Source organism: Mauremys reevesii, linkage group 4 (genome assembly GCF_016161935.1).
Source record: "Mauremys reevesii isolate NIE-2019 linkage group 4, ASM1616193v1, whole genome shotgun sequence".
NCBI lineage: Eukaryota > Metazoa > Chordata > Testudines > Geoemydidae > Mauremys > Mauremys reevesii.
In genome coordinates this window covers 108597306-108611353 of record NC_052626.1, presented here as the reverse complement: position 1 = coordinate 108611353, position 14048 = coordinate 108597306, and the positions used below count along the sequence as shown (strand labels likewise).

General features: G+C 41.6%; 1 protein-coding gene across 6 annotated transcripts in view; it reads right to left on the bottom strand.

Annotated features, from left to right (window-relative positions):
• MOB2 (MOB kinase activator 2) overlaps positions 1–14048 on the bottom strand; it is a 156852-nt gene that overhangs the window by 13398 nt on the left and 129406 nt on the right. For 5 of the 6 annotated variants that reach the window (XM_039538022.1, XM_039538021.1, XM_039538020.1 and 2 more), the window contains exons 2-3: positions 2567–2727; positions 1407–1500 (exon numbers count right to left, since the gene is read on the bottom strand). In XM_039538022.1, the coding sequence (XP_039393956.1) occupies positions 1407–1500; positions 2567–2727 (255 nt within the window). Of the gene's footprint in view, positions 1–1406; positions 1501–2566; positions 2728–13343; positions 13434–14048 lie in introns of all 6 variants that reach the window. The other variant, XM_039538019.1, reaches the window with a different exon arrangement.

Here is a 14048-nt window from a genome sequence, read left to right as displayed (position 1 = left end):
TGCCATGCTATGGCATCTTCCAGGGCAATCCAGGGAAAAAAAGGCATGAAATGCTTGTCTGCCGTTGCTTTCCCAGAGGAAGGAGTGACTGACGACATTTACCCAGAACCACCCGCGACAATGATTTTTGCCGCATCAGGCACTGGGATCTCAACCCGGAAATGCCAAGGGGCGGGGGAGGCTGCGGGAACTATGGGATAGCTACGGGATAGCTACCCACAGTGCAACGCTCCAGAAATCGACGCTAGCCTCGGACCATGGACGCACACCACCGATTTAATGTGTTTAGTGTGGCCGCGCGCACTCGATTTTATAAAATCTGTTTTACAAAACCGGTTTATGCAAATTCGGAATAGTCCCGTAGTGTAGACGTACCCTCAGTATGAGCTGTTAATACAACTGGAGTTCTACTGAAGTGAAACAGTATACGAAGCAATCACCTATTTAGCATTACATAGCAATATGTTGCAATCATTACTAGTCATTTTAATAGAGAGGCCTGTGTTTGCTGTGGATAATCTTTATAGCTACTGGTGTGATAAGACATTAACTACTGTTTTGTTTTCCCCTTGAAAACCCATCTTCACTACAGATTGAAGAGATCTCAAGATGCATAATGGAGAAGGGGGTGGGATTATCAGTGTATGCACCAGGGAAAAAACCACAGGAGCGTAACACACCCTGCTGGAGCTCTCAGATTCCCTCATGTCTGAATCTCTCAGTCAAAAGCAGCAGTTTGCAGTAAAGCCCCATTTCAAAATGGCCACTTTGAGCTAATTGCATTTTCCTCTGCATCCTTAACACATTAAAGCACCAATGCTCTCTTTCACACCTGACAGGTAGCCAGCCTGTGTCCCTAGAGTGGGAAAAGACACAAAACCAGAACATTTCTTTTGCCCTTTGAGAAGTTTCCACTTGTGCCCTCTACGTCCAAGAGCTGAGGCAGACAATGGCTCACATCAGACTGGAGGTTATCTGTCAAATGGCCTGGTGTCCTGTTCACATTCCAACCACAGAGAGGGACCCCTGAGGTTTTCACTATTCTTCTTTTATCCTTCCTGCCATCTATGGACTCCCAGCAGCTTTCCCAGTCTGCACAGTTTTACTTTCCATTCCTCCCCTACATGACCCCAAACAAGGCATTTTGCTTCTGCAGTATGACCCTACTGCTTTTCTGACTGAGCTGGTTTTCCAAGAGGTCATCTCTCCTTTACTGAATCAGCAGGATTTCCCCTGCCCTCCACTGTTTCCAGGAAGGGTGTGCATTTGTCATGTCCTTAACAGATCATAAGGAGATCATTCCTTATTTCCCCAACACCCTCCAAAACCCACACACCCATCCACACCGAGTCTAGAAGCTCGGTTGGAGCAGTCCAAGCAGTGAACACATGCAGGCCGTCACTTACGTATTGCACACTGCCATGGTCTGACACGACTCTCCTGTGCAAAATTCTGAGATTGTACTATACTGTAAATTGATATGGTGGAAGAAGGTCGTTGCTGAAAAAGAAAGACAGGAAAAATAAGAATGTTAAAGATGTAAGCTACTTATCAGAACACTGACAGGGAATCCATAAACGAACAGGTAAAGTGGCCTAACACTCCTGAACTTGGGGGTCTTAATGTTCCAGTGTACTGACTTAAAATCAGCGTTCAAAACCTGCTCAAGATTAGGGTGACCAGACAGCAATTAATCAGGACGGGGGTGGAGGGTAATAGGAGCCTATATAAGAAAAAGCCCCAAAAATCAGGACTGTCCCTATAATATTGGGACATCTGGTCACCCTACTCAAGCTACAAATGTGAGTGTGGTTCTGACTAAACCCAAATGGCCATTTGTACACTTAACAAAACCAGCATGCAGTTTAGATTAATCTCTCATAATTAGCACGCACTGCTAAGAAATAAACGTGATTGGGTGTGACTGAAGGTTAGGACTGGCAGAGCTATACAAGTACCAGCAGGCGGTGTTGCAGGTCAGAACAGAGATGCAGTGGGGAATGTACATAGCATATAATCTTTAGTCAGCCACTTCTGTGAGTACTATCTTTGAATAAACTTTAAAATTCAAAATAACTCCACAGGGCTACAATGGGAGATGGCGAGAGAAAGAAAAGCCAGCTAAAAGGCGTTTAGATTTATCTTTAAAACAAACAAACCAAAAAACAAAAACGAAGGAGCTTTACTGGGACCTGCCTGCAAGTCAAGGTCTTTAAAATGTTTTTGGAAGACCAGTGCCTCCAACTGAACCAGCAGTTTTAACAGACCCTTCAAAAGGAAAATGATGGTCCTAAAAGAGACCAAAAAAAGTGTAATGTCCTCACCAATGTCACAATGAGAGGAGGAAGAAGGGAGAAATGCACTAACATTTCCACCCTGTAGAGCACAGCTGGTTTATGCTAATCATAGCTTAGTTATCACTCAAGATATTGTGACCCGCATTGCACAGTAAACATGGAAAATTATTCAATGGGTTTTAGTGTTAAAACCAGGAAAAGAGACCATGTAGATGAAAGCCCCTTTTGGGTATGGGCATCAGGCTGTGAGCTGTGTTCATACTACTTACTATTGCTGGCTAGCCACTCATTGAGGTCTATTTCTCGCGGTAACATCACTAGCTCCTTGAATTCAAAGTCAGTAATTCTCAACTTTGTGTATTCTGGCTCTAGGTAGAGTTTCTTCTCTTCTGGTACTGGCTTTTTACCATTTGGTTTTCCCTTGGATTTCCTGCAAAGGATTAGAAAAAAAAAAAAAAAGAGAAATGTTACCATTACTGCTGGTAAGGAGCCACAGCACACTGATATGGTCTCGTTTATCCAAACTTCCCCACTCATTTACACTGCATGTGTTCTTGTGTGTAGTACGTGGTATAATTTATTTTAATATTAGCAAACAGAAAGATTCTATGCTGTTAGAAGCCTTGCCTGGAGCATACTATCAGCACTAGCAAACAAAAGATATGCAACCCTGCAGGAACTCCGAGTTACAAAACTGCAAGCAAGCAAGCAACCTTTAAGTATTTTGCTTTTTTCCACCAATTTATTTTATTAAGGCATAATGATAAAACCCACATAATTAAAAACCCCATACCTAGTGACTTTACAAATTGTTAATATAATCATGAAAACTTTTGGATGCTTCATGTATTTCAGATTGTTTTAATTTATACATCTTTCACACTGTCTATTTAGATTGCTCAAGATACTGTGAAGACACATAGTGAGAGACTGTCAGTGCCCCAGAGAACTTGCAAGGAGGCACTGAGCTTGGTTAGGGCTTCCAGAAGCTACTACAATGAAAATTACTACAGTCTTGGCTGTATGCAGCAGTATTTTGTACCTGTGTTGGAGGTGGATGTGGGGACGGATAGGGGACAAGATGTTGGGAACAAGCAATAAAAAGATTCAGAGGTAACGAAGGAAGGGCACAAGCAAATGCTTTGCAAGCTCTCCCCAACCCTGCTCTACCAGTATATTGTAGCTCATTCCTGAGGTGCAGCACTCCTTACTACTCCAGTTCTGCACCTTTCCTGAATGGGGACAAACTGGTGTTCTGAACTGAGCATTTACTATGCAAATATGCACTAAAGACTGGGATAAAAACAAACAGCTCATTTTTTAGACACTGGTTCAAATCTGTACGGAGTGGTGATGTAGACCTGCATATATGGCACATTTTTGCCTTCTTCCTCATCAAGTATCAGGGGGTAGCTGTGTTAGTCTGTATCCACAAAAACAAGGAGTCCAGTGGCACCTTAAATACTAACATTTATTTGGGCATAAGCTTTCATGGGTAAAAAACCCACTTCTTCAGATGCATGGAGTGAAAATTACAGATGCAGGCATTGTTATACTGACACATGCAGAGACGGGAGATACCTCACAAATGGAGACCCAGTGCTGACAGGGCCAATACAATCAGGGTGGATGTAGTTCACACCCAGTAATTGATGAGGTGGTGTCAATTTCAGGAGAGGAAAAGTTGCTTCTGTAATGAGCCAGCCACTCCCAGTCCCTATTCAAGCCCAAATTAATGGTGTTAAATTTGCAAATGAATTTTAGTTCTGCAGTTTCTCTTTGAAGTCTGTTTCTGAAGTTTTTTTGTTCAAGTATGGCTACTTTTAAATCTGTTATAGAATGTCCAGGGAGACTGAACTGTTCTCCTACTGGCTTTGTACGTTACCATTCCTGATGTCCGATTTGTGTCCATTTATTCTTTTACTCCCTTCTCTTCATGTGTCAGTATAACAATGCCTGCATCTGTAATTTTCACTCCATGTATCTGAAGAAGTGGGTTTTTTACCCAAGAAAACTCATGCCCAAATAAATCTGTTAGTCTTTAATGTGCCACCGGACTCATTTTTGTTTCCTCATCAAGTTTCACAAAGAAGAAACTGAGCCTGTCCCAGTCACCACCGTTTTCCTCATGGCCTGTCCTTAAGGTTCGCAGACTTAAGTCTCAACCCAAGCCAACAATCCCATGGCTAGACTTCAGTGAATCATGGTCTGAATGTGCTGGCCCATCACATACTCACTGCTCCTGATGGGTTTTTAAACAAAAAAGCAATTTATGTTGTCAAGCTTTTGTTTATTTATGTGTCTCCCATGTCTCTGCAGTGACAAACTAACCTACCTAGAAGGGGAAGGGACTATTCTAGTGCTGAGCAAGTACAATAGGCATTGTACACTTAGCACTGGAACATGAACACTGGGTATCAGATGCTCAGATTATTTTAGCTCAGGCATTCTTGGTTTAGGACAAAATGTTTTTCAAATCTAGAAAACCAAGACAATTCCACCTTTGGAGATCACTGCTTTAAATTGTGCTATTGAAATTAGCCTGGATTCTGTCCCAAGAAAACCTGGCCTTGAAGTCATGCTGTAAACAGACAGCATATAGACTTCAAAAGAATCTTTAAACAGTGCCCGTCTGTGATGTATGTAAACTGTAATTATGGCTGCAAAGGATCAGACACATCCTTCCTAGAAAGGGCACTTGAAGGTTCAGTAAAACCTGAATGAGGAGTATGAACCTTCCTCCATCAAAAGACGTATGACTATCAGGATCTAACTCCTTAGGAACTCTCTTTAAGTGTATCCCTTTAAAAATCCTTTGAACACTCACGTGGCCCAAACCAGTGAGTCAGTGTTCTGCACTGTGGTATGGGAGACCTGGATTTGATTTCTGGTCTCTTGCTCCCTGGGATGGTAGAAACTAGGAGGCCAGTGTAAGAGTGCCTCATATTACTCTGTGCCAGCAGTTCTCAAACTGTGGGTCACGACCCTGTTTTAATGGGGTCACCAGGGCTGGCGTTAGACTTGCTGGGGCCCAGGGCTGAAGCCGAAGTCCAAGCCCCACCGCCTAGGGCTGAAGCTGAAGCCTGAGGGCTTCAGCCCTGGGCAGTGGGGCCCTGGGCAGCAGGGCTCAGGTTAAATTCCCCCACCGCCTAGAGCTGAAGCCCTCAAAGCTATACACACCACAGGGCAGCGGGGCTCAGACTTCGGTCCCTCTTCCATGGGTCATGAAGTAATTTTTGTTGTCAGAGGGGGATCATGGCAAGGAAGTTTGAGAACCCCTGCTCTATGCTGACTTTACACTGAAGAGCTGTCTCCCCACCCCCGCCATCCCCCCCACCTACTGGCCAGAAGGAAGGCAGACAACATGCAAAGTTTTGAGTAAGACAGTTGTAAGGAAGAGAAAAAAAATCAGGGAGATCTTCAAGGCTGCAGAGGACGCCTCATCTTGTCTATTTGTACATTTCACATGTAGCGTATTTACAAGCCAGAGATACACAGAAATCTCATAATAAGTCCCAGTTAGGGGAAGGTCACACTTCATCTAACTACAGTAATGAAAGGGTTAATGAGACGGCTATGAAGGAGGACTTTTGTAACCCCAAACATGTTTTAACTAGTAGGAATGGCCCATGAAAGTAAACTAAAAAACCAGCTATACAAAGACTGGCTGATTTATTATACTGCTTCTCACCTCACTCAGCCCCTGCCTTCCCTTTGTTCAGAACACTGAATTCAAACTAAGCTTAAAAAATCTGCACGATTTCTCTCCTGAGTTTGTCTAAAACAGAACCTGGCCTACAAACTAATTCTTCAGACTACTTCCCAGCCAGGGGACATTGTGTGTCAACTTGGATACATTTTCTTCATGTTAAAATCCTACGTTTTACAGTGGACAGAGGTATAACTCTGGAGGGCTGTAAAGTTAGACCAACTCGGGGTTTGGTAACATAACTCTTGCCTTCATCCCTGCAGTTGCAGTGAACCTCGAAGTATAATGTTGAGCTCTAGACAAGAGAGATTCAGGAAAGATGCATTTGCTACTTTCAGAGGCATAAACCGACTTATGCAAGGTATACTTGGATGTTTTGTCTCTAGTTCTCGAATTTTCACAGAACTTGAAGTGTTCATCATTGAAAAACTATTGTAACACCATAAGAAACAGTCTTTCAGGAGTCAGTCTTTGGTTTAATCAAAGTATCTTGAATGTAAACAGATGAAGCAGCCTGTTCGACCTCTTTCTTTTGCAGGAATGCTATACTCAGACTTGGAACCAGTTTATCCTGGCAGTAAACAGTATAAATCCAGTTGAAACTATGTACTTAGCCCCTAGCTAACCCAAAGCACTCAAGGCCACTGAATTGCTCCATTCCAAGCAGAGACCTACATCACCCCGCCACTGCTCAAACCAATGTAGGCAGATTCTGTACTGCACCTTTACACCTGCAGAGGGTCTCAGTGGAAATTACCATACATGCAAAAGAAAATCATGTTTTGGGATGGTTCAGGGCATTTAGAACAACAGATCGGTGGTGTTTTCAAAACTGAAAGCGGTTTAAAACTGGAGCAAAAAGCAGCATGGTGCATTCAATGTCCTCATTCCTGAGAAGCTGGCATAAAAAGTTTCACTAAATTGCTATTGGCTGAGAGGAGTGTAAAACAATGCTCTGAGGGAGAAGAGAATCTGAGTCCTGTTTCTTCTATAGGATAGTGCTACATCAAATGCCTTAGATATGGAGGAATGATGCTATGCAACATCAGGCAAGAACAACCATCCATGGGGAGGAGGAGAGGGGAAAGAGGGATTAAGAGGTCAAAGCTGGCCTGTCGTGCAGACAGGCTACTGGCGGGAACCACGGGAGAAAGCCAGATGTGCGGAGCCAGCTTTTCAGTGAGTAAGTGGGTTGTTCCTACTTCATCCTCATCCAATGCCTCTCCCCAATTTCAGTACAGAACAATTTACTTTCACTGAGTCTGCAAGTTTCTGAACATCATTTCTGCACACAAATGGCTATATGCCCCATCTTAAAAAAGGTTTACCTCTGCACAGGAACTGCAGTTTTATGCTGCTGACAATGCAACCATTTTGTGTCATTGCGGCATCGAGACATTGCGCCAAATCCCTCTACAAAATGCCCAGTGTAGATCTCCAGAACCCTGAAGATGAACTTCTTGAAGGAGAATTAGTTCCCTTTCCAATGTTTTAGTCCCCTTCTCAAAAATATTAAGTTGAGGGCAATATCCCACTGGCCAAATAGATACATGATCACAAAATATGAAGGTTTATTCATATCACCAAGACACTTGAATATCAAACTTCAACTGGCAGTAGGAAAAATTTTGCTCACCTTGTTTAGCTACTGAAGGCTTGTCTACGCTACCGCTTAAGTTGATGCAACTTACGTCATGCAGGGGTGTGAAAAAGCCATCCTCGAGTGATGTATGTTACATCGACTTAAAGCGGTGTCTACACCACGCTACGTCAGTAGGAAATGCTCTACCTCCGATATAGCTTCCGCCTCTCGTTGAGATGGGAGTAATTATGCCGATGGAAGAGCATTCTCTTGTCGACATAGCATGTCTTCACTAGATGTGCTACTAGGGCATAGCTGAATCGGTGCAGTGTTGAAGAACCATCATAAAAATTGTTTCTATCAGTGAGTTTTCAGAGTGTATTGGTAATAGGTGATATAATAAAAAAATATTGTAGTGCACAATAATTAGGCTCAAGAGAATCTTAAGAACATCAAGTGCTGGACTGACCAAGCTTGTGAAATTGCAACGCAATGCTCCAGCCTAGCAACCGAAGCTGAATGAATTGTTTTCATGAACCCCAGATTCCCAAGTGTAAAGTGCTTGTTCTAGGGTGGAAGATGATAGCCAGTACTGAGTATTTCACGTTTATGTTCACTGCACCATGCCACAACATTACATTTTTAAAGGTGATCACACTCGAGTAAGAGCACAAATGTTGGTACTACATTCCAAATAAACTGCTCAAACTGAGGCCCATACATTAATTTAATGTTGATAAATATAGTTACCTACAAATATAGGTTAAAAAGTTACCTCCTCCTTCCTACCTCAATCCTTCAATCAAGTTTACAGTTGCAGCCTCTCAGCTGAGAGGCTGCTTCTAGGAAAACACTCACTATGAAACATTTCCAAAGGCTCTTGATGAAATATTTTTCGTGCTTTTTATAGGTTATAAAAAGCATATGTACAGAAGCCCTTTCCACATTCTCAATTTAATATAAAAAAGCCACATAAATAAGGGGAAAAAATGGTTTATGTAGCCTCTTTCAAGATATCCCAGAACATTCTCTCAGGTGAAGAAAAAAACGCTGATAGTGGTATCTACCGACAAATATGAGCAGCAGTAGCTCTTGGAGCCTTCACTAGAAGCTACTTAAAATAGAAGAAGGGTGATAACCAGGACACTGGAATTATTACCACTGTGTTCAAGGAACATCACAGAAACCACAGTCTACCTGGGTAATCACTCAAGAGCTTGATCCAATGTCTCCTTTAAAATGTCACTTTAAAAAGGATGGCACCTATCAAAAAGCAGCACTCCTAGTCCTACACTGCAGTGTCAACACTGAAAAATCAAGTCTTGATTCAAATTCTGCATCTATGCCCTTCTAGACAAAGACCAGAGAGAACTTTGTAATTAAGCTTTTCTGATATCAACATTTATCAAGCCTTAGCTGCACCTGCTGAGTATGCACATGCATTTGTCTTTTGTATAAAAGTCTGGTTGGTTGGTTTTGGGGTACCGTTAAGGGGGCTTCCTGAAAATGTGCCCCATATCAGTGTTTAAATGTCAGTGGAAAAGCATTTTTTTTTCTTCATCATCTGTTGTGATGAGAGATCAGTTCACATCTCCCCTGCTCTCACTGAGGAAACAGCTCAGCTGTGTTTATTCACAGGTAAAGCAAGACTGCAAACTAATTCCTCACACTGCTCCCAGTAAAGGTTATATCAGAAAATGCCTCAGGCACAAATCACACCAGACCGTGAAGGAGTGCAGGGATGGGGCAGAAAGAAAGGACACAGACAGTAGGGAGGTCACTATGTAAAATGTTTTAGAAGAAGGTTAAGTAAACTAGCTCGAGCCAGACAATATATTCATTGCAGCTGTGCTTCTAGCAGGGCTTCCATACTCTCTGCTTTGTATTCATCTGAAAAAACATTTTAGCTGTAAGCCTCCCTGGGATCTCTTTAGAAAAACAGAAGGTAGAGGACAACCACAATGACTGACAAGCCATCTGGGTCACTGGTTACTTCCTTTAACTAGCTGCATTTTATTTTTCTTAGAGAGATTTAATAAAAAATGGCTATTTCCCAGGTGTCTTTGTTATATCTGTTCAGTTAATCAAGATCTGAAACCCCATCCCTCTCCCCCACCCCTCTTACATATCCTCCTTGACTAGAAGCCAAATAACTTTATTGGCCTAAATACCACTTTGGAACTTTGCATGGTCAAAGCACTGAACAACTGTTTAGCCTCAATACCATATGAAGTAAGTATTATCCCTATTTCACAAGTGGAAACTGGCTTGTCTATGTTAAAAAGTTGCACCAGTTTAATCCACATTTTAAAACTGATCTAGTGAAACCAAAACAACCTCCCTACCCCACAACACAGATGCAGTTTAATCTAGTTTAAATCAATTTAACTTGCATTGGTAAACTGAGTTAAACTGAAGTTATTTAAACAGGTTGATGGGGTTTTCACAAGTTTAAGTGACACAAACCAGGTCTAAGTAACTTCCCTATCAAATTCAGTAGTTTATGTTGATGTCTAAGTTGAGCATCACACTATTCCATTGTTCCAGAGTGTTTTTATCCAGCAACCCCCTGGTAGCTATTTCTAAGGTGCTGTTGCGACACTTCACAGAATATATCTAACACTTGGATTTACTTAATAAAAAGAAAATCTGCTTCATCACTCCCAACATAAATTAACTAGTTTTGCACAGTCATCAGTGGCTTGCCTATCTGAGGTGTTTTTATTAACAGCATCACATCACAACCTTGAAAAAGTCTGATGATAATAGAAAGCAGTAAAAAGGAGCAGAGACCTGCACTTATTCTCCCCCTCCCCTCCCACCCACGGGGGAATGTAATCCAATGTCAAAATTCCAACCCAAGAATCAAAAGGGTGTGATACTTCAGTGGAAATTGACATAGCAAGTCTGATGAGCATTCTATGCCAGGTTTCCTGTCTCTACATTAGCCAAGCCTCAAAACTCACAACCCATCCCAAATCTCCAGGAAAAGGAGAGAGGAAGACTATGGATTAAGAATCTGGAGTTGAGGCCAATGAAATACTGATTTGTAGCTAGTAATTTATAGAGACTTTTTAAAATGGCTAAATCATGATCTCAGGTATCATCCAAGATTAAGGTTGTGCAGTGAAAATTCCTAACAAAAACCAGGAGATTCAGGGCAAAGCACCTCCCTTACATTGGGACCACTTGGCTTTAGTGGTCTGAAAGTGCAATTTTTTAAATTAAGTGCACTCAAAAGCTTTAAAAAATTGAGATAAAAATAGCATAGAAAAAACCTTTACTGAGCAAATTTAGTTAAAAAAAACTTTCCAAAAGCTTAATGTTTATCAATTTTTAAAAACAAAAAAAGATACCCATATAAAATTTACTACATTTCATTTTGAAAACAAATGAATCAAAGAAGTTATTTAGCTACTTATAAACTAGTCCAAAATACTAATTCCCAAAGTCTGCACATTTTCAAAATATTGAATGTTTTGAAAATTGTTAAAGAAATGCACATGTGGATTTAAATACTGCATTTCAAACTGGAACATTTCAGTGGGTGATTTACAAACCCAGCAGCAACCCAGAAATGCTATAATGCCTTACACCTGCACACATTCCCTGCCATACACTACTGTACATATTGACGTCATAAGCCAAGACACTGTGCCAACACACGTTTACCTGGATTTTATTCTTGAGATTTCAAAACGAAAAAGGAATGAATACACATCTAGAATTTTTTTATATCCACTGATAAAATTATAGTGTGAAGCATTCTTGTCAGATGCTATCTTTTCAGTAGTCTCCAAAGACACAAGTTGGCCTCTTAAAACATGAGCTAATGTGGAATTATACGGTTAAAATATTGGCTCACTGCCTGTATCTTCTAGACCTTGAATTCCTTCATGTTTGATGCTTTGCAGGGAAGAGAGCTCAAAAGGACAATTTTGTTCGATGTTTTAATTTCAGTTTCTCTCTCCACCTCCCTTCTGTGTAATAAATCAAATGGGAGGTGGGTGAAAGGCGAAAGCGAGTATAAACAACTTGAAGAAAAATCTTATGCTTCTATGTGCTCTCTTCGCAGAAGACAACACCAGAGATTTCAGCCATCCATGAGAAAGTCCAAGGCTTTATGGGGAAATGTAAATTAACCAGTAATAGATTTCTTCATTACTATTATCCTTTTCCCCATAATCAATGAGGGATTAATTAAAAATTGAAAGCCCCAAGTTCCTCTACTGGAAATCGGTTATCAGTTAATTTCTACTTAGGGTTATTTTGCTTAAGTGTCAGAGTTTTGAATCTATTCACAGAAGGAAGGAAACAGTTTATGACCTAACATTTATGACTTCCATTTAAGTTCTAGGCAAGGAACTCCCAACAAGAACAATGAAGCAGCAAACAGCACTGATGTTTTTACAGGACAGAGGTGGCTGCTTTCCCACTCTCAGCCCTTCCTTCCCCCTACCTCTCCCCTCTTTCCACCAAACCACAATCCCCATCTACCCCTCCCCCCTACACTTAAAAAAAACAACCTTTCTTACTTTAGTTAAGTATCAAGGCAGGGGGGGAAATTCTCACGCCTTAAGACAGCTCCCTGATAATCAAAGGCTTAAAACAACAACAAAAAACTTACTTCTATGGTAGGCAAGGCAATTGTCATTGCTGGGTTGCATTTGAAGAGGCAAAGTATACCCGCTAACTCTGACTGCCCTTGACAACAGTCTGAAATTATCCTCATGTTTTCCTCTCCCTACAAAATCATTACCTATCAATAATGAAAATGTAAGATACTGCTTCTCCCTCCCTTCTTCCCCCCCGCAGGATAGCAGACGAGAATATGGACATATACTATGTATGGTTTCAATATCTGCCAGGATGCCAAAGTGGCAGCTGCAACCTCCCTTTCCTGTGGGCTGTGCTATACTGTATATCAGGGCTCTAGTCCTCTCACAGTTGGTAATATTTGGCTTTGCATTTCAAGTGTAGATTTTAAAAGGCTAAATTCTTCTGCAGTATCATAGCCTGTATTATCTAGAGTCAGTGCCACTCCAACGAGAAAGATACTATCTGGTGCTAGATCCAGCATATCAACAGAAGTCTGGAAATGTGCACATTTTCAGGGTTGGAAAGGAAAAGAAAAGAAAGGACGAGCATCAGTATAGAAGGGCTGTATCATTTTTGTATCATTACAAAGTAAGCCTAGATTCCATTACAACACAGCCAACTTGTTCGCAGACTGTTGTGGTCAGATTATTTCCATGGGACATTGGGAAGGGAAGGAGACAGTCTTTTTGCACAGTGTCTATTATGTTTTCCTCCCTTTCTAGCCCTCTGACAGACCCCACCTCAGAGTTTCATTCTTCTCTTCTCCCATCCTGGGTCATTTCTAGAACCCAGTTACAGTGTAGCTCTAAGGGGGCTGTGCAGAATAAAATGTCTTTGGCAGCATCCCTGGCCTTGCTTTTTCATTTTTGTTCTGTTTTTAAAAGTTACTAATAGTTTATTTAAGAGGAGGAGGAGGAAGGAAGAATGTTCCCTGCATGCCAGGGAAACTTTTTTCTTTCATATTCTCATAGCGGCTCTTTACCTTAAAAGGCAATCTGTACTTAGCCTCCGGGTGCTCTGCTGTAAACAGCCGGTGCCAAGGCATGGCAAGCATGTTAAGGATGACAAGTGCCATAACACTATTTCATAATGCTGCTTCTCAAAAAAACACTCTATAGACAGATTTAAGACCAAATTAAGCTCCAGCTGGCCTCACCTGGGAAGCAAGGGGAACAGAGTGCATCTGGTAGACACTGTATATATTGGTACAGCAGAATTTCCCACTCCTGTTTGCTCTTTCCCCCTGCTTTTAACAAAAAAAAGGAAGTAAGTAGATAAGTGCTTATCACATTGCTTACACATAGTGGTTATGTGGTCCTGGCAAGCCACATATAACTGCCTATCAGAACAGCTGTCTATTGACAGAAGAGACTCAATTACTGTGTAAGTCTTTGCTGGTTTCCAGGTTCTGGTACTACTCCTTCTCCTGCCTGGTATTCCCAACTTTCTCCATTGGTGTACTACTGGGAAGAATGACTACAAAAGCAAGGCGGAGCTTGCAGAAAGTTCAGTTAATGCTAGAGGAATATGCGGAGTGCATTCTTGTGGTAAAACATACTGAACTAGAGTTTCCTTTTTTCTTCCTGAGCTCCTATCCACCAGTACCCCTCCCTGCAAAACTAGAGGCTGCATCTAACTTCCAGTTATATTGATGACTCTTTTTGACTGCGTAATCCCCAGGTCATTCTTCCATGGTGCCCCTTCAATCAAATTTTGGGGGGAGGGTGAAGAGGGAATTGAGTGCACAGGAGAGGAAAGGAAGGTCAGCTGGAAGAACAGAACATTTTTGTGCATATATTTCCAGGAGGCAGTGCTGAAATACAGATGCAACCACTTTCAACAGCTCAAAATGTAGGAAACT